Source organism: Rhinoraja longicauda, chromosome 14, assembly GCF_053455715.1.
Source record: "Rhinoraja longicauda isolate Sanriku21f chromosome 14, sRhiLon1.1, whole genome shotgun sequence".
Classification (NCBI taxonomy): Eukaryota; Metazoa; Chordata; class Chondrichthyes; order Rajiformes; family Arhynchobatidae; genus Rhinoraja; species Rhinoraja longicauda.
The window spans coordinates 29,898,257-29,918,589 of NC_135966.1; the positions used below are offsets into that span (position 1 = coordinate 29,898,257).

At 41.1% G+C, this 20,333-nt stretch overlaps 1 protein-coding gene across 2 annotated transcripts in view; it reads left to right on the forward strand.

Annotated features, from left to right (window-relative positions):
• The window catches only part of LOC144599870 (lateral signaling target protein 2 homolog), an 83,251-nt gene that overhangs the window by 53,245 nt on the left and 9,673 nt on the right, over positions 1-20,333 (forward strand). For both annotated transcript variants that reach the window (XM_078411138.1, XM_078411137.1), the window contains 6 exons: positions 3,328-3,468; positions 8,235-8,372; positions 9,102-9,304; positions 10,314-10,403; positions 18,723-18,812; positions 19,204-19,305. In XM_078411138.1, coding sequence (XP_078267264.1) covers positions 3,388-3,468; positions 8,235-8,372; positions 9,102-9,304; positions 10,314-10,403; positions 18,723-18,812; positions 19,204-19,305 — 704 coding nt within the window. In that variant the 5' untranslated portion in view covers positions 3,328-3,387. The remainder of the gene's footprint in view (positions 1-3,327; positions 3,469-8,234; positions 8,373-9,101; positions 9,305-10,313; positions 10,404-18,722; positions 18,813-19,203; positions 19,306-20,333) is intronic.

The window sequence follows — 20,333 nt, forward strand, 5'->3', positions numbered from 1 at the left end:
CTATGCATTACTGTTCTAAGCATGATGCTCTCTGCTTGATGGTCAGAGAACAATGAACAATCAACAAGGACATTCATTTCCCCACAATCTAAGTCTACAGTATTACTTTGTATCCTGCAGAGGAAGTACACATTTTTCCAACTGGGTGGTTCAGAAAAAACCCAATGCAAAACATTTGAATGCATTCAGCTCCCTGTAATGCTTGACCTTATTGTCTGAGATTTTTTTAAATGAGGTGTATTGAAGCCTTGAGCGCCTGGCGTTTATCTGCCTTGGTTGAATTTCACTGCTACCCCTGGGATGCACACCAGTTATCTGATAGACAACTGAAAGAAAAAGATGGTCTTAAAATAGACATGCAGACTTCTTGTCTCAACTTAGTAATGGGGAGAATGCTCACATTTATTTTGAAGGAAGGGAGAACTGAACACCCTGAAAAGAACGTATCACAAAATGCTGGAGTAACTCAGCAGGTCAGGCAGCATCCCAGGAAGGAAGGAATGGGTGACGTTTCGGGTCGAGACCCTTCTTCAAACTCACGTTTCGGGTCGAAAGCAGGGCAGCATATATTTATGAAAGGAAGATAGCATCTGGCTCATCTACTGAGTCTGAGAATGTAATGAGTAGAATAGATAAAGACAAACCAGTGGATATGATACATTCGAGTTTTCGGAGGTTGATTGATAACATCCAAGGATAGGTACTTGGACCACAGCCTTTTATAATCATTGTAAATTATTTGGCTGAAGTGACAATGTCAAATTTCCAAGTGTGCTGATTGTATAAAACTAATGGAATTGGTTGAAGGCAGTGGGATGTGAAACATCAAGGGTATAAGGGCATTTTAGTTGAGAATGCAATTTGTTTTTTTTGGGGGGGGGGTGTTCTGATTTGATGTGTAAAAAGAAAAGCAGTGCATTTAGTTTTTCATACAAGATTGTGTAATGTTGGTGCTCGGTGAACCAACTATCCTTGTACTTGAATTGCTAAATGCCAAAATGCAAGCAGCAATTTCTTTTCGAGTTGTGGTGGTATGTTGATTTTAAATAGAAGATGATGGCCTTGCTACAATTAGATAGGTTTTTTTCCTGAGACTGCAGCTGATGAATTGGGTACAGGTTTGGTCAGCTTGTCAGTTTTTAATTTTCATTCAGTACAAATGAATCCCCCCCAAATGTTAACCTATCTTGTTCAATTACTAGTTATAGCTATTTTAGTTAAAACTCTTTGTTTTGCATCAAAACTATTCCGATTATGTTTTATTTTTAGAACATTGTGCAACAATGGCTGTGAGGTTTTGTTTGCATTTCCAAAAGACTTCTGTTTACGTTGGAGAAAAACAAGACCAGAAGTCTGTGATTGGTGCAGCCTCGCTGATTGCATTCATTCATGTAACTAGTTTCAGTTCAAAATATAGCAGCACTTTCAAGACATTATTGGAAACCAGCAAGTTATTTTGATATAAACAAGTGTTTGTAGCTTTTAAATGTTGAGTGTAATAGAGCTATTTCAAACACACGTGTTTAACATTGTTAACTATTTCCAAATTGTGTGGAACAATTAAAGGAATAAAGAAACAGATTTAAGATTTTCCAATTTAATGGGGATTGGGGAGGGAAGAAAAGTTTTTTGTCATGAAAAAGGAACTGATGCATATACTACAAATTGTCAGAAGGCATTTGATAACATTCTGTATCAAATGTAATTGCTGAAAATAAACATTCATGGTAGTGTATTGGCATGGAAAGAAAATTAGTTGGTTCACATGAAACGGGCATAAATGCATCTTTTTCTGGTTTGTAATGCTTGATGTTCCACAGGGATTGGTATTGCGACTTCAACATGTCACGATTTGTGCAAGTGATTTAGATGAAAGTTCTGAAGGTCTGATTGCTAATTTGGGGTAATAGGACAAGATGGGTATGTTGGGTAAGTGGATAAATCTTGACTGAAAACAAGTGTGAAGGAAATAAGAAATTGCCCATTTTAGCAGAATTTTAAAAGATAATTCCCTAAATAGTGAAAGACTGCTGAGTTCTAAGTTGTGGCGCAATCTTGGTATACTACTCTGGTTTTCACAAGGCTTGTATGCAGATAGTGAGTAACACTATATTCTACATCCTGGTATGTTTCTCTTTGCAAGTCTTGTTGTACTTGTGTATGACTTGATTGTTTGATTTGGTTGGACCAGCAAACATGCAAACAAAAGCTTTTCACTCTATCTCACTGCACATGACAATAAAATACCAATACCAATTAGAAAAGCTAACAGAATGCCAAAGTTTATTGCAAGGGAATTGAATACAAAGGTATGGAGATTATTCTTCAGCTATGTCGGGCATTGTTGAGGTAACATCTGAAGTATCGTATTTAAGGAAGGATGTTCGTGTTAGAAGCATTTTGAGAAAGATTTTATTGCTTCGTACTGGAATGGGCAAGGACTTGATTAAAGCATATAAAGTGGGCAAGGAAGGATGTTTCTTCTGGTAGGAGAATCTAGAACTAACGATGACCGTACAAAATAAGATTGTCAACTTATAACAGCTATGAATTTTATTTTGAGGATTGCAAACCTTTGGCACTCGCTTCCTTAAAGGCAGAAGAAGCCATGTCTTTGAGTGAAGACAAAAGGACATGAAAATATGTCTGTAGTAACAGGGCATGTGAAGACATGTGTCTATTTGGGTCCCGCATGATGGTATTAGACGGTGAACCAGATTTGAGGGGTCAAGTAGGTTGCATGCTTTGTCTATGTTATTATGATCTAGATTTGCATGGTATACTGATCAAAACATATCATTAGAGTGATTAGGATTCTCTTCTATACCTTGGTTCAGTTTTATGTTTCTTGATGAGGATTAGCTGCGAGTACAAGCTGGTAATACTTTCAATCATTTCTGTTGCTGCCTTCTGACAGTCAATTCATTCCATTGCCATAAATTTAGAATGTTCACACAGTAATGATATTGATATCACTTTAGTTGGCATATTAAGTATCACCAGTGGAATGCTGTAGAATAACATGACTGTAAACCAATGCTTTAAAAGCTCCATTAAAGTTGTATAAAATTACTGTTCTGCTTGTTAATATTTGGAGAAGGAATAAACAAAGTATACAGATTATTCCCCAAGTAGTGCCATTTATCCCAAAATCCTTTGCTCTCATAACCCTTTGCTGCAGAAGAATTTGCTTGACTTTTAATGGTTACTGGTCACATATTTGGCCTCTTGTTGCTATGAATTGTTGCCAATGGAGTTTGGGAGTATATTTTGTGTGGAGGGGAATCTTGTCTCTGTACTGCTCACACTTCCATTTTATGTTTCCAGAGATCCAACCCACACCCATTGGCTCAATTCTTCTATGCAGATAAGGAAGTGATTCGAGTGATGATTGAGCTGAATAATGTAAATCTGCACAATGACCCCCAAGAGTATGTGGTACAACTGAACAATCTCCGGGCCAAACAGGTCAGTTGGATTTGTGGACAAGTTCATATCAAGAATGTTTTATTATATGTACTGAAATGGAACAATTATATTCTTATTTGCAACAGCCGACTAGGTTTGTAGCTACAGTACTCAATAGATAAACAAAGTTCAATAAATTTAAAAAAACACTATGGTACAGTATAAAACAAAGCCCATATTCCTGCGTGAAACCAAGGCAGTTTGTTGTGTTCAATAGCCTGATGGTTGTTGCTTGCAGTTTATAATTTAGTTTATTATCACTTGTGCAGAATGAAAAGCTTTTGTGTGCTATCCAGTCAGCGGAAAGGCAATGCACGATTTCAATCGAGCTATTTACAGGATAGATGCATGATAAGGGAATAACGTTTAGTGGAAGATAAAGCCAGCAAAGTCCGATCAAGGCTAGTCCGAGGGTCACCAATGAGGTAGATAGTTCAGGACTGCTCTCTGGTAGTGGTAGGATGATTCAGTTGCCTGATAACTGGGAAGAAACTGTCTCTGAATCTGGAGGTGTGGATCCTTGATGATGACTGCCTTTTTGAAGCAGCGCCTCCTATAGATCTTTTTGGTGGAGAGGTCAGTACTCATGATGAACTGTGCTGTGTTCACCACTTTTTGTCATAATCTTTATTGCTGTACATTCGAGTAGCCAAACCCAGGCTGCAATGCACCCAGTCAATATGCTCTCTGTATACCTGTAGAAGTTCTGGTTTTTGTCGACATACCAAATCTCAATTTTGTAAGGAAGTTCAGGTGTTGATGGGCTTTCTTTATGATTGCATCAATGTGCTGGGTCCAAGGCCGATCTTCAAAGATTAAAGTTGTTGACTGTCTCCAACACCGATCCGTTGATAAAGACTGATGCCTCCCTCTTAAATCAACAATTAGCTGCTTGGTTTTACTGATGTTGAGAGCAAGGTGGTTGTTCTGGCAACATTCAATCATATGATCGATCTCCCTTCTTTACTCTGATTCATTATTACCTCTAATTTGCTAACAATGGTGGTGTTGTAGAATTTAAAGGAGGAGTTAGATCTGTGTCCAGTTACACCATCATGGGTATAGAGCGAATAGCACAGAGGACTGTGAACCCAGCTTTAGGTGCTCTTGTGCTGATGTTGATCGAGGAGGAAGTATTGCTGGCAATTCGTACCGATTGTATTCTGTTTTTGAGGAAGTCGAGTACCTAGTTGCAAAGGGATGCACAAAGGCGTAGTTGAGCTTGGTAACAAGAATGGTGGGGGGGGGGGATGATGGTGTTGATTGTCAAACTAGTCTTTGAACAACAGCCTGATCTAGTTTTTATTGTTCAAGTGGTCCAGTGCAGAGTGGAGAGCCAACAAAATTACATTGTGCTACTAGACAAATTGTAGTGGGTCCAGGTTCTTGCTAAGGTAGTTTATATACCCCATAAACAAGCTCTCAAATCAATTCATCACCATGGATGTTAGTGCCGCCAGTTGCAGCATTAATCCAGATTTGTATTGAATGGCTAGATGTTTAAGGGAGATAACAGTGGCACAGCGGTAGATTTGCTGCCTCGCATCTCGAGCAACCAGTGTTAGATCACGACTATGGGTGTTGTCTATGCAGAGTTTATGTTGTCCCTGTGACTGTGTTTTCTGTGGGTTCCCTGGTTTCCTCCCACTTTCCAAAGACATGCGGGCTTGTAACTTTGTTTGTTTCCGTAAATTGCCGCTAGTGTGTAGGATAGAAAAAATGTATGGATGGTCGATGTGTGCTAAAGGGCCTGGTTGCACACTATCTCTACACCAAACTAAATATTTTGAAGTTAGAGTGTGGACACTAGTAGTGGTCCTATTGATCAGTTTGGGAGTAAATCCAATTCGTTGTTGTCAAGCAATCTTGTGTATTGTTGTAGATTGAAGTTCTACGTGGAACTGTGACCTTAAATCCTGATTGGTGTCTTTCTAGCGATTATTGACATAGAAGTAAGAACACACTACCCAATATTTTTGTTGACTGAGAAAGTCCATTAAAATATCAAAGGACATCTAATCCTAAAGAAAAAAAAATATTTTTCCTTCCATTTACCCCACCTTAATTTTCTAGTTTCATGTCTGATATGTTAATGCATAAACAACTCAAAAGTATGCAGTGGCATCCAATGGGTCACAGCCCTTTGTTGTTTTTTCCCCCCACTCCATACTCGACTAACCTGTTGCCCAATTCTCAAGTTCATTTATTTCTCTTCCCGAACCTCTGGTGGTGCAGCTGATTTTGATTTAATGGTGCAGTTGATTTAATCAAGCACTTGATTACCCTTTGAGTGATGCAAGGTGCATGGCTTTCCTGATTTCTACAAAGCAGAGAGTGACAGACAAATCTTTGCAAGTCTAAAACCTGTTCTGCACAATATGCAGCGTTGGTGTGTGCACTTTGCACTGACTTAAAAAAACAGTTGTTCCTGAAGACACTATTCTGCATCTATAATGCATTTTAATTAAGACCAGTTTAGCAGGTAGGTAGGCAATTATTTAAAAAAAGAAGAATAGGACATGGTTTAGTCGTATGTTTCTAAGCAATCCTTCAACTGATGATGACTTGCTTGCAGCCCAATTCTGAAGTGGGCGATGAGGGATTTGTAGGGTCTGCTGTAGCTGAAGAGTGAATGAGGCTGAGGGGGGTGTGAACTTTTAATGTATAAAATTGGGAAGTACGAATAGGGTAAATGGTTGAAATCTTTTTCCCATGACAGGAGTATCAACAGAATGCATAGGTTTAAGGTGAAAGGGAGGAAATCTAAAGGAGATCTGCAAGGCGTTTTTTAAAAAATACTGAGAGCGGTTGATATCTGCTATGTGCTAGCAGAGAACGTGGTGGAATTGGACACAATTGGAACATTTAAGGAGCATTTAGAAAGCCACTAGAATATGATCCAGGCACCCACTGCTCTGAACAACAACTTGCCCCACACATCTCCTTTAATTTTACCCACGGTGACCTTTGTGAAGATTTGTGGTGTGGAGCAAGTTGCTGGACCTTCTTTTCTTTACCACCCACAATTGATTTTTAGGTAGCTAGATTTCTGATGTACCTTGGGCATTAGGTTTCTGAGCAGGGGTATTACATTTTTCCCGTAATAATAAGCGAGTTCGGTATTTCGATTGAGGTCGCAAGGGCTAAGCATTGTCGCCGGCTGATCTGCTGCGTGTATACAGACCTGCGTTTCATCCGAATTTTCCAGTTTTACGTCGTAGAGGTAAGAAAATACTGCTTTAAAAATATTAATAATGTGTATTTATAGTTAATTTGTACTCCGTTAGACACAAAATGCTGGAGTAACTTACAGGGCAGGCAGCATCTCTGGAGAGAAGGAATGGCTGACGTTTCAGGTCGAGACCCTACAGGAAGGGTCTCGACCTGAAATGTCAGCCATTCCTTCTCGGTTGGTGTAAGCCAGCATCGACAGCTCCTTCTTACACATTAAAAAATTCCCACGCTTGGTGCTTCTTTGCGGATTACAGAGCTCCCACCCACCCCAGGCGATGTAATTTGTGTTGCCTCCCAGAGTGGACATGGGCGCTGCACAAACTCGCCATCATTCCACACAAACCTCGCTCCTCTTGACCCCTATGCCGTTCCAGGGGATGGCAGTGCCAGCAGAGGCTGTTCGCCAGCGCTGGCTCCCTGTTGCCGGTTGTCTGGGTCTTGCTACCTCGATCACACCCCTGCTGCGCGTTTCTGATTACAACACCTGTAACCTGACGGAGCCGCACCCGACAGGCTCAATCCTCACAGCCAGTGCTGCTGTGAGAGTGGTCCCCGGGACAGCAGAGGTGTATTTGCTGCCTGGTGGTAGCATGGTATGAGGATCTTGCTGCACATGAGAATGCAACTGCATATTTGTGGTGGTGTGCGCTTTATCATCATCATATCATATCATATCATGCATATACAGCCGGAAACAGGCCTTTTTCGGCCCACCAAGTCCGTGCCGCCCAGTGATCCCCGCACATTAACACTATCCTACACCCACTAGGGACAATTTTTTTTTTTTTTTTTACATTTACCCAGCCAATTAACCTACATACCTGCACGTCTTTGGAGTGTGGGAGGAAACCGAAGATCTCGGAGAAAACCCACGCAGGTCACGGGGAGAACGTACAAACTCCTTACAGTGCAGCACCCGTAGTCAGGATCGAACCTGAGTCGACGGCGCTGCATTCGCTGTAAAGCAGCAACTCTACCGCTGCGCTACCGTGCCGCCCACGGTATATCCTGTTTCATGCTCTTATCCAGTAATTGAATCCAGCACTAGACTAATCATTTCCAAATCCAAACACAGGTCTTCACGAAGGACAGTGAGGATAAATTTAAAGATGTGTGGGGCAAGTTGTTGTTCACAGAGCCTGGATTGTGCTGGTAATGAGCATTGTGCTTCTTAGCGGTTCAATTTGAAGAAAGCACTAAATGTTGTCCTCCCCTGATCAAAATTCAGACATTCTATATAAATTTGCCCTCCCTTTGCCATTTCATTAAACCCAAGGATTTGTTATTAAATGTCACCTTTGACTTTGGACTTGGACTCCATAATTTTCCAGATTTTGGACCTAAATGACCATAAAACCTGATCACGTAGCTTGGATTGTATTATCAAGTTCTAAAAACAGGTTATGTTGCTGCGTGCCTGTTTGGAGATTGGGCCTGGGTTACATAGAAGAGAGTAAGGTCTTCTAACCCCAACCCAAAAAACCTTTTCTAATATAAATTTGGATGACACTTCAATTTTCCTGTAATTTCAGGACCACATGCTGCAGATAATTAATCAGATAATGGATGAATGCATCCCTAATGAACGACCAAATCGAGAGTTCCAGGTCAAGTTTCCTGATGAGATCTTGCAGGAGCACCTCGGAGTACAACTTTGGTTTGCTGCTGAGGTAGGTCTCAATGGGTGAGAAGTGCTGTCAATCTGAAAGCCACAATTTATTCGTCTGTCTTGGCACCTGTCTGGTTTGTTGGCCTACTGTGGGGATAATGTTGATTTTAGCTTTGGCCATTCTCCATGTAACACAAGTTCTAGTGTTATCTGTGATTTATTACTTTCACCTGTGTTTTAAATTTCTGCTTCTCACTTTGGGAGAAATAACTAGTTTGATTGTTGTGGTTATCTACGCTAAAACTCTTTGGAATCTGAACTATGTTTTAAAAGCAATGGCTAGGAACTAGTTTATGTAACAAAGGTTGGCCATCTTTATTTTTGCAATTGGCAATTGAATGCTTTTGGAGAAGCAGTGAATTGGAGGAAATACAACTGTTCAAACTTCTATTAATACGATTCTGTAATGCATTCTTTTTAGAGTTTTATATTGCATTATTATAGGCCAAAAAGAAACAAGATACTTTCAAGAAGGTAAAATTGAGTAAAATGCTGCTTGAGCCTTCTGGAGGCAATTTTTTTTAAAAACTCTAGGAGTTAAATGTAGCAATGCAATCCAGTTATTCCTGACCTGTCGCATTCCATAATTTGGTTTGCTTTGTAATTACCAATATCGTCACGATCTAAATCTGTACTTTGTATTTTTGGTGTAATGAGTTGACATTTTTGGTGGGAGGAGTTTGCTATTGATATGTGCGAGACCAATGAGAGTTTATTTTTCAATCTACAGTGTTTAGTGGCGGGTTCTGTCATTGAAGTGCAGGAATCTGAAGTGTATCAGTTGCGCCCTCTGGCGGAAGACCTGCTGCACAGTTTGGAGGAGGTGCGGACACTTCTCCGGGAGCAGTGCTTCTCCGATTACAGCGTCTACACTGATGATATCAAAGCATCTCTCGTTCGTTTTGACAGGATCTTTGCGGAGTTTGAGTTCAAGTAAGAGGGGTTCTTTATCTTCATAACAAAATAAAAGAACGCGTATGTTCAGGGCTTCAAATATTTGGTAAATGTCAGTTTAGATGTCATTGCAACTGAGATAAGACAGGATTCAGTTTGTGACCAAAAGAAACAAAATAGTAATGGCTTGTGCAGGGTGTATTATTATTATTATAGAAATTCGTATCGTTTATGGTAAATTAGCACATATACTGGTTGTGGGCAATTTCGGCCAATTAAAATGGAGAGTACATTATGCCTCAGCCTTTTTTGGAAAGGAAAGATTAAATCAAACTGAAACCTCCCTGTTTTGATGATTGGCTCCTGTGATTGACAGGCCAATAAACTACCTGAGAATTATGTATTTAGATTTTCAAAGTGGATTAAGGCCCACAAATTTTGGGGTGAGGGCTGGTTGAAAAAATCTTTGCACATATTATCGCTGCTTTAGATTTGGTAAAAAATAATAATGTGAGATATAAGAACTTCAAACAAAATTTTCAAACTGCCTTTTTTCCTTGCTATCCCAAATTTACCTACATGACATTAGAGGCAGCGGTTGATATTCTGTTTAAATCACAATGTTAGTTTATTGCACAGGGAAATTTATTTTGAGAGAGAGAGAGAGAATTGCATTGTGTACTTAACAACAATGGTTAAATGAACTGATGATTTTGTATAAGAAGGAACTGCAGATGCTGGTTTAAACTGAAGGTAGACAAAAAGCTGGAGTAACTCAGCGGGACAGGCAGCATCTCTGGAGAGAAGGAATGGGTGATGTTTCAGGTCGAGTGTCCGAAGACGGGTCTCGACCCGAAACGTCACCCATTCCTCCAGAGATGCTGCCTGAGTTACTCCAGCTTTTTGTCTCTATCTTTGATGATTTTGTATGGTGTAGTTTGCTTTGGTAAAGCTTTTTCAGAAGAAAATGTTTGTCTTGTAGAATCTGTTTCCACATCAATCTTTAACATAAAACAAAACCTGTTCTGAAATGTAACTGTTATTCCAGCTATGTTTCTGCAGTAATCCCCATCAAATCCCCTGCGGAACTCTTCAGTCAGCAACAGATTATTGTCCTCTTCTGTGAAACCATAGATAGGTCAGTATTCACACAATTTTCTTGTTCCTTTTGCATTGATACCATTTCATTCCACTTTATATTTCCTTCAGTTTAAATATTTTGTCCAGTCTGTTCTGTTCATGTACAGACGGAACTTTTCCATTGCTATGTTTACAACGTGACAGCAGTTGAACTGAGAGTGGGACCATCTGGTGTTTGCAAAGCGCCAAAATAAAAAAGTTTGTACCATTTTAAAATAAGACGGGAGGCACATTGGAAGGTTGGTTGTATTGACTATTGTTTTTGTTTTTTTATTTAATATTTTTGCACGTGGTAACAGTTGAAATGAAGATCTTGTTGTCAAGGAGCAATGGGGAAAATTAGTTGCAAACGAGAGATTTGGATCTTTATTGCAATGACTTTGCACTAACAATCAACTATCCATTTACAATGCATTCAGAAAGTATTCAGACCCCTTCACTTTCTCCATATTTTGCTACGTTACAGCCTTATTTGAATGTGAATTAAATTCATTTTTTATCATCAATCTACACGCAATACCCCATAATAAAATGAAAACAGGTGTTTAGAAATATTTGCAAAGCAATTAAAAAGAAATAACGGATATAACATTTACATAAGTATTCAGACCCTTTGCTATGACACTCAAAATTGAGCTTGTGTTCATCCTGTTTCCATTGATTATCCTTGATGTTTCTACAACTTGTTTGAAGTCCACCATTGGTAAATTAAATTGATTGGACTTTATTTGGAAAGGCACACACCTGTCTATATGTCCCACAGTTGACAGTGCATGTCAGAGCAAAAGGACACAAGCGAAGGAATTGTCCATAGACCTCCGAGACAGGATTGTGTCGAGACACAGATCTGAGGAACGGTATAAAACAATTTCTACAGCATTGCAGTTGCGAGGAGCACATTGGCCTCTGTCATTCTTAAACAGAAGAACTTTGGAACCACTAGGACTCTTCATAGAGCTGGCTGCCCGGCTAAACTGAGCAATCGGAGGAGAAGGGCCTTAGTCAGGAAGGTGACCAAGAACCCGATGGTCACTCTGACAGAGCTCCAGGATTCCTCTGAAGATGGGAGAACCTTCCAGAAGGACAACTATATCTGCAGCACTCCACCAATCAGGCCTTTATGGTAGAGTGGCCAGATGGAAGCCACTCCTCAGTAAAAGGCACATGACAGCCCACTTGGAGTTTGCCAAAAGGCACCTAATGGACACTCGGACCATGAGAAACAAGATTCTCTGATCTGATGAAACCAAGCTGGAAATCTTTGGCTTGAACGCCAAGCGGCATCGCTCATACCTGGCCAATACCATACCTACGGTGAAGCATGGTGGTGGCAGCATCATGCTGTGGGGATGTTTTTAAGTGGCAGGAACTGGGAGACTAGTCAGGATCGAGAGAAAGATGAACGGAGCAAAGTACAGAGAGAACCTGCTCCAGAGAGTTCTGGACCTCAGACTGGGGCAGAGGTTCACCTTCCAACAGGCCAACGACCTTAAGCACACAGCCAAGACAACGCAGGAGTGGCTTTGTGACAAGTCTGTAAATGTCCGTGAGTGGCCCAGCCAGAGCCTGGACTTGAACTCGATCGAACATCTCTGGAGGGACCTGAAAATAGCTGTGCATCGACGCTCCCCATCCAACCTGGCAGAACTTGAGAGGATCTGCAGAGAAGAATGGGAGAAATTGCCCAAATACAGGTGTGCCAAGCTTGTAGTGTCATACCCAAGAAGACTTGAGGCTGTAATCGCTGCCAAAGGTGCCTCAACAAAGTACTGAGTAAAGAGTCTGAATACTTATATAAATGTGATATTTCAGTTATTTATTTTTAATTAATTTGCAAAGATTTCTAAACACCTGTTTTTGCTTTTTTTATTATGGGGTGTTGTGTGTAGATTGATGATAACAAAAATGAATTTAATCCTTTTTAACTAAGGCTGTAACGTAACAAAATGTGGAAAACGTGAAGGGGTCTGAATACTTTCTGAATGCACTGTATACTAATCCTATGTTAGTGCCTCTCCCTTCGTTCTATCTACTTTGCTTTAAATTTTACAACCTGCCTAACTCTAGGGGCATTTTGCAGTAGCCAAATAACCTACCAAGCTACATCTTTGGGATGTAAGTGGTCACATGGAGCACATACAAACTCCACGTAGACGACGCACTCGGCATCGGTGACTCTTTGCATGTTGGGCCCAGAAGAGGATCTTCTATCATCCGCTACAATAATTCCATTCTTTTAATTTTCTACTGTGCTTTTTTGACTTGATTGTATTCGTGTATACTATGATTTCACTGGATTGTACACATGGTTCACTGTATCTCAGTACACATGACAATATACAATACCCAAGTATTAAACCTGCGTCTTGACGCATAGATGATTTTTTTGACCCACATTGTCTGTGCCAAACATGATGCCAATGTTAAACTAATCTCCTCTGCCCTGCATGTGATCCATATCGATATGGCTCTCTGAAAGCCTCTTGAACACCATTCTTGCATCTACCTCCACCACCAATGTTGGTAGGGCATTTCAGGCACTTTAAAAAAAACAACTTGTCCTGCACTTCTCCATTAAACTTTCCTCCTGTGACCGTAAAGCTATCCTTTCTAGTCTTTGATATTTCCACTCTAAGAAAAAATAACATCTACTCTATGCCTCCCAATTTTATATACTTCTGTCAGTTCTCCCCTCAGCCTCTGGCGTTCCAAAAAAAAACGATATAAATTTGTCTAACCTCTCCCTGTAGCTGAAACACTCTAGTCTTCTGTCTACTCTAATCCACCTGGCAGTATTTTGGTAAACCTCTTCTAAAGCCTCCACAGTCTTCCGGAAATAAGGTGACCAGAACTGCACACAATACTCCAAATGCGGCCCCAATGATCCTGTAAAGCTGCAAGATGACGTCCTGATTCTTGTACTCGGTGCCCCAATGAATGCATGCATACCATGCTTCTCCTTTACTGTGCTATCTACTTGGGTTGCCACTTGCAGGGAGCTTCTTCTTGCATTTGAGGCAGCAGAGGTTATGAAGCAGCTTCTGCTTCTGCTGTCTCAGTTTGTTGTCGTTCGCCTGACTAAGGTCAGTTGACAGGGCTCACCACGGGGAGGTCGACAACGTGAGCCCCTGCAGGGAGCTATGCTCTTGGAACCCAGGATGGGCTGTACATCAATGTTTTTAAGGTATTGCCATTGACTGTACTTTCCCTTGCATTTGTCCTCCCAAAAGTGTAACACCTTACATTGGATTAAGCTCCATTTGTATTTTTCTGTCCATATTTTTAAATAATCTAAACATAGCACAAAAAGTAAGGAAATTTGTGTTTGGTAGATTATTTCTTTGTTGTAACAATGCTTCTTGGCAATAAATCTTATACCGTTGGAAAGCCTGTTTATTTCCCTTTTAAATGGTGCCACATTTGTAAGGAACATGCATTTGTGGGATGAGCAGCAGAGCTGAGTATATGGGTTGCGCCCATGAAAAATTTGCCAAATCTTCTCTGCCAATGCCAAACAGCTTATTCTGCCATTGACTCTTGTTCGGTGTTGTTTGGTGGATTGGATGATTGAAGTTTGAAGAAACAAGACATATTGGCAATTTAACAATTTATTCATTTAATAAACAGGAGCCTCAGTAGCGTGTGGAAGAACCATACACAGCCACAACAGCCTGGCACCTCCTCCTCATGCTGGTCACCAGCCTGGTCACACACTGTTGTGGGATGGCATCCCATTCTTGTCAGCACCTGGGGGTACCAGAAGCTCAAAACAAGAGTCAATAGCAACAGCAGAATAAGCTGTTTGGCATTGGCAGAGAAGATTTGGCAAATTTTTCATGGGCGCAACCCATATACTCAACTCTGCTGCTCATCCCACAAATGCATGTTCCTTACAAATGTGACACCATTTAAAAGGGAAATAAACAGGCTTTCCAACGGTATAAGATTTATTGCCAAGAAGCATTGTTACAACAAATAAATAATCTACCAAACACAAATTTCCTTACTTTTTGTGCTATGTTTATATTCCACGGTGGACTTTGACATCATTTCTTACTCTGCAACTTCAGTTTTCGTGTCATCTGCAAACTTACCAACCAACCCATCTACATCTACGTCCAAGTGAACAAGGTCCCCATGCAGATCCCTGCGAAGCTCCTCTGGTCAGAGCTTCAGGTAAAAACTACCTGCCACCACTTCCCTGTCCTTGATGAATAAGCCAGTTCTTCAGCCTTGCAGTTGAAAGCAGTCAGCATCCTGGAGTGACTGTTCCTATTGGGTGTATAACATAGAAGGCAGATGCTAGTGGAGCAGCTGTATAAAGGTGCAAATGCCACGAGAACGATTAGTGCAAGGCTTTGACTTAAGGCTTCAGTGGAGTGGATAATGGTGTGATAAGAAATGTGCTCTGTTTTTACATTGTTAAATCTTGCATTATCTGGTGCAGTAAAGATGGCTGATAGTGGTATACACCTGCATGATGTGGGAAGTCGAGTAGACTTGTGTCCCTGGGGATTACACCTGTGCATCCTGACGCAGCTCCTCACAGACCATGTTGGGGAACTAGAGCAGTAATTGGATGACCTCGATCATCCAGGCGACTGAGGAGGTCATAGATACAATTTACAGTGAGGTGGTCGTTCCGAGGGTACGGAAGAGTTGATTGGTGACCATCAGATAAGGGGGTAGGGAAAGCAGTACCCTATGGCCATTCCCCTTGACAGCAGGCATGTCTGTTTGGATATTATTAGGGTAATGACTGGTCAGATGAGAGCAGCAGTGGTCAGGTCAATGGCATCTGCCCTGGCTCCACGGTATTGCAGGCAAGGGTGGAGATGGCTAGAGCTGTAGTGATGGGTGACTCATTAGTCAGGGGAATAGACAAGAGATTTTGTGGTAGCAAAAGAGACTCCAGGGTGGTATGTTGCCTCCCTGGTGCCAGGGTTCAGTGACCCTGGAACAACTGCAGAACATTCGCTAGTGGGAAGGTAAGCATGTTAATGTTGGTTGGAAAAGGGATGAGGCCCTGCAGAGTGAATACAGGGAGCTGGGGAGAAGGTTAAAACGCGGGTCCTCGAGGCTAGTAATCTCCAGATGGTCACAAACTCATGCCTGTACACTTGACTGGAGGTCAAGAAACAACTCGGACAGAAGAAACATGAACGCAACTGTGCCAGGCCCTGAAATATCTCTGGCTATTAAAGAGGATGTAAGAGGTTTGGGCCATTTTCTGGTCCTCTCTGGTGATGCGTGTTGGAGGAATGCTAGTAAATAGCATTTTATTTAAAAAAATAACAAACGGCAATTACCAGCCATTTGGGCTGACTTTGGTGGCAGGCAACTAATGGGGAGGGAAGGAAGTATTCAGAGAAATTATGTTTATTGCCGTCGTGTAGATAAGTGCAGAATAATCAAGAATAGGCAACATGAATTTAGGGTAAGTTCATTTATCATGATGAGGCAGCAAGAAGGTGGATAGTTAGTTGACGTTTACAAGGCCCCTTGTGCAATTTGATTAGAGAAATAAGGTCGTGGGTGTGTGACAAGCTGGGTGTCGGGAAGAAAGCGCAGGGTGATGATGATGTGCTTTTGTCACTGGAAGACTGTCAAAGTAAATGGTAGGATATAAATTAGTTAGTGGGTGAGGGAGCAGTAATGTTACGATAAGGTTCTGGATCATTAGTTCCCTTGACTTTGTGATCATGGGGAAAGGACATGGAAGACAGTAAGATCAGTGTGGAGAATATGCTCGGGCATATTAAAGGTCAGGGCATTGAGTATAGGAGTCTGGAAGTCATGATGCATCTTTATAGGACTTTGGTTGGGCCACATTTGAACTATGTGTGCAGGTCTGGTTGCCTCATTACAGGATGGATGTGGAGTCTTTGGAAACTGCAGAGCAAGTTTACCTGAATGATGCCTGAATTAGGGGGGTATTGGCTACTGGGAGAAGTTGGACAGATTTGGATTATTTTCTCTGGAATGCCAGAGATTGCAGGGAAACCTGATAGAAGTACATAAGGTATTGAGAGGCATTGATGGGGTAGACAATTTAATCCTTTTTCCCAGGATGCAACAATCAAATACTAGAGGGAGTAGCTTTACGGTGAGAGCGGCAATGTTTAAAGAAGATGTGCGAGCCAAGACTTGTAAGTATTGATGTACAGAGGGATCGCGAGGTGCAAGTACGTAGCTCCATGAAAGTGGCCATAGAAGTATATAAAGTAAAATGGAGACATAGATTGGGCAGATGGTCAATCCTTTGTGAAGTATTAAGTCAAGGGATCAGGCAGGGAATACAGTACAGACCACGTACAGGCAGATGGGGTTAATTAGATTGGCATAATGGTTAGCATAGACTTAGTGGGCCAAGGCTCCTGTTCTAGTGCTGTACTGTTCTGTGAATTTAGAAGGATGAGAGGGGATCTTATCGAAACGTATAAGATTATTAAGGGGTTGGACATGTTAGAGGCAGGAAACATGTTCCCAATGTTGGGGGAGTCCAGAACCAGGGGCCACAGTTTAAGAATAAGGGGTCGGCCATTTAGAACAGAGATGAGGAAAAACTTTTTTAGTCAGAGTTGTGAATCTGTGGAATTCTCTGCCTCAGAGGGCAGTGGAGGCCAATTCTCTGAATACATTCAAGAGAGAGCTAGATAGAGCTCTTAAGGATAGCGGAGTCAGGGTGTATGGGGAGAAGGCAGGAACGGGGTACTGATTGAGAATGATCAGCCATGATCACATTGAATGGTGGTGCTGGCTCGAAGGGCCGAATGGCCTACTCCTGCACCTATTGTCTATTGTCTATTGACCTGATTGCATGAGAGAGGGTATGGAAGGAGTTCAAGGTTTTCACCAGTATTGACAAATTTTAACAATGAAGAAATATCAGATTAGCTAGGCTTGTTTTCTTTTGACCAATTGTGAGGCTATTTAGCGTACAAAATTAAATGGCCTATCTGATGGGTAGGAATAACTTGTTGACTTAACCAGGAGGCATAGATTTAAAACATTTGGAAGATGGAATAGAGAGGAGTTAAAAAGGAATTATTTCCCCCAGGGGGGTAATTTGGAGTCAAATAGTCACTGCCTGAAATACTGCCAGAGGCAGGAACAATACGTAGTGAGGGGGTGGGGGGTATATGGACATGCCATGAAATGTGGAGACGTATGCAACAAAGAGCTGAAAAATGTAATTATGGTTGATAGCTCTCATCAGATGATGAGCTCCATGGATGATAGCATCAGAAACTTATTTGACTTGTTTTACCAACATCGGTTATTGGGTGCAATAGGAGAATGCTTTGTATGTGGAGGCATCTGATCCTTGAACAGATCATTCTATGCACGAACAGATAAATTGTTTCATTTGCTGTCTGTGAAACATTGTTCTGCCAAATTTACTGCAATGCCAAAGATTTAAAATAGCAACTTCATTGTGCGAAACTCATGTGAACTTGAGGAAATCAAGTTCTTTCATATATCAGTCCTGATTTTGTTTTAACATCTGTATTCTAAAAATCTCGTTTGTTATCTTGTTTGTGACTGAACTTCAGCCAAAACGGTACACGATAGCGCAACAATTGTAGGCGCACCTTACTCACCTTTGTCACTTTAGTGATAATGCAAGTAGTTTTATTGAAATCGGTGTTATATTTTTAAAGTTGTTCACATTTTAAAGTTTAAAAGGAGGGGAGGAGGGAGTGGGGGAGAAGGGAGAGGGGAGGGGGGGGGGTGTTGGGGAGGACAGGGTGCTGCACCAATGCAGGTGAGGTTTGGGCCCAACGGGTCCACTTTGACTAGTGTGTCCTTAAATTTGAAAGCGATGGTATTACAATACTTGTGTGCCTTGCAAATGTCTGTATCCTGATTTTGTGCTGTTTATGGTAAACCACGGTTGCAATTTTGTGCACAATGCTGATCATTCTGCAGCATTAAATTTGATCTTTCATTTTTTAATCAAAAGACATTCTGAAGCCCAAACAGCAGTGTCAGGCCACAATATATACTTAAAATCGCAAACCTGGAAAACAATTGCTGGACAAAATAATGACCTTGGAAATCCAAGCCAGCTGATTGCTACTAATTTACTCTTAGAAAGAAGCACTCTTTTCAGTTCTTCATTCTTTCACTTTATGCTGGAGAGCTTGCAATCACCAGAATGTCATTTGAATTTTTTTGGCATTGCTAACCCTTGATTCCATGTGATTTTTATTGATCATTTCATTTGATCAGCAACTGACCTGAATCATTGTAAATATATTCCACGTTACTTGATGATCATTTGTACCTTGACTCATTTCTTCCCCCATCACAGGGCTCTGAAACTGGGTTACTTAAAACAAGAGATGATTGATGGCTTGGAACCTGTACTGATGTTCACCATTCCCCGCCTTGCTATCATTTGGTAAGTAATTCTGGGATGGAACATTGGTATTTTGGGCAACTCTAGCCTGGTGGTAGTGTCTGTTTTTTGTAAAGGAGATAGATCTGCAATCATTAGCAGTGTTGCGTTCTATTGCTTGCAAACTGGCATTTTTTTTATGAGAAATAAATACGCCCAGGAATTTAACACTGGTCAGTGGTGGTAAATGGGGCATAAAGTTATTTCAACACTGTCCACTACCTTTAAATTCATTGCACTTATTTACTGCAGTGAACTGATGCCACTGTGGAGCTTTGGCAATACTGACTGGTGATCTTGATGTTTTAAGTGCTTTGGCACTTTGGTGAATCCAAATTGATGCCAAATTGCCCATGTAATGGTATTAAGAGTAATTAGTTTCTCTCCTTTCCAGTGGGCTGATTATCTACCCAGAAGGACCCCTCAACCTAGAGCGGCAGCCAGAAGAGATGTCCAGGCTTTTTAAACCTTTCTACGCCCTCTTGCAAAAAATAAGGTGACGACCAAGACATTAAAGCACATGAAATAGATTATCTTGCCTATCATCGCAGTGATACACTAATGACTATTTTCTCATGGCTTTAGATTTCGATTTAGAGATACAGCGCGGAAACAGGCCCTTCGGCCCACAGGGTCCGGCACGCCCAGGGATCCCTGCACATTAACACTATCCTACACACTAGGGACAATTTTTACATTTACCCAGTCAATTAACCTACAAACCTGTACGTCTTTGGAGTGTGGGAGGAAACTGAAGATCTCGGAGAAAACCCACACAGGTCACGGGGAGAATATACAAACTCCGTACAGACGGCGCCCGTAGTCAGAATCGAACCTGAGTCTCCGGCGCTGCATTCGCTGTAAGGCAGCAACTCTACCGCTGCGCCACTGTTTCTACGCATTCGCACGCACACAGATACACACACACTCTTTACATGGACTCCAGCCCTTAGTGTGTATAGGGGCTTAAACTGTGCCCTATTTTTATTTAACCTTTGTGGAATTACATCAAACTTGAGTGCACATATTTCTGGGCCTAGGTATGTGCCATTTGCAACATTCCATCATAGACTGCATCTGGCACTGAAACTAGCAAGTTTCAAGCAAACTAAAGGGTGTCTTTCACCAAGTTGATCATATTCCAACAGCAGGTAATGCTTACCTTGGTGTGTGCCCAGTAAACAGCCAGTAGAGCACAGAGAATGAATTTCAACTGTCAATGCATTCCTATTGGCAAATGTACATTAGTAGAATTTCAACAGATAATTCAACAAAATCAGATTAACATTTGCTTGCCTTGAAGTGTCATTTAAAACCCATCAATTTAAATTTAGAAATTGCAACAATTTTAAGTGGATTATCAATGTTCTCTGTAGAAACAAATTTTGTAATCTAAATTACCTCTTTGCTACTGATAATAGGATTTTGTTGGGGTAAAATGCCTATGAAAGTGATTGAGCATCTCCAGAATGTAACTGACTATAAACTTGATAATTTAATGTTTTCAATTGCAAAATGGCCACC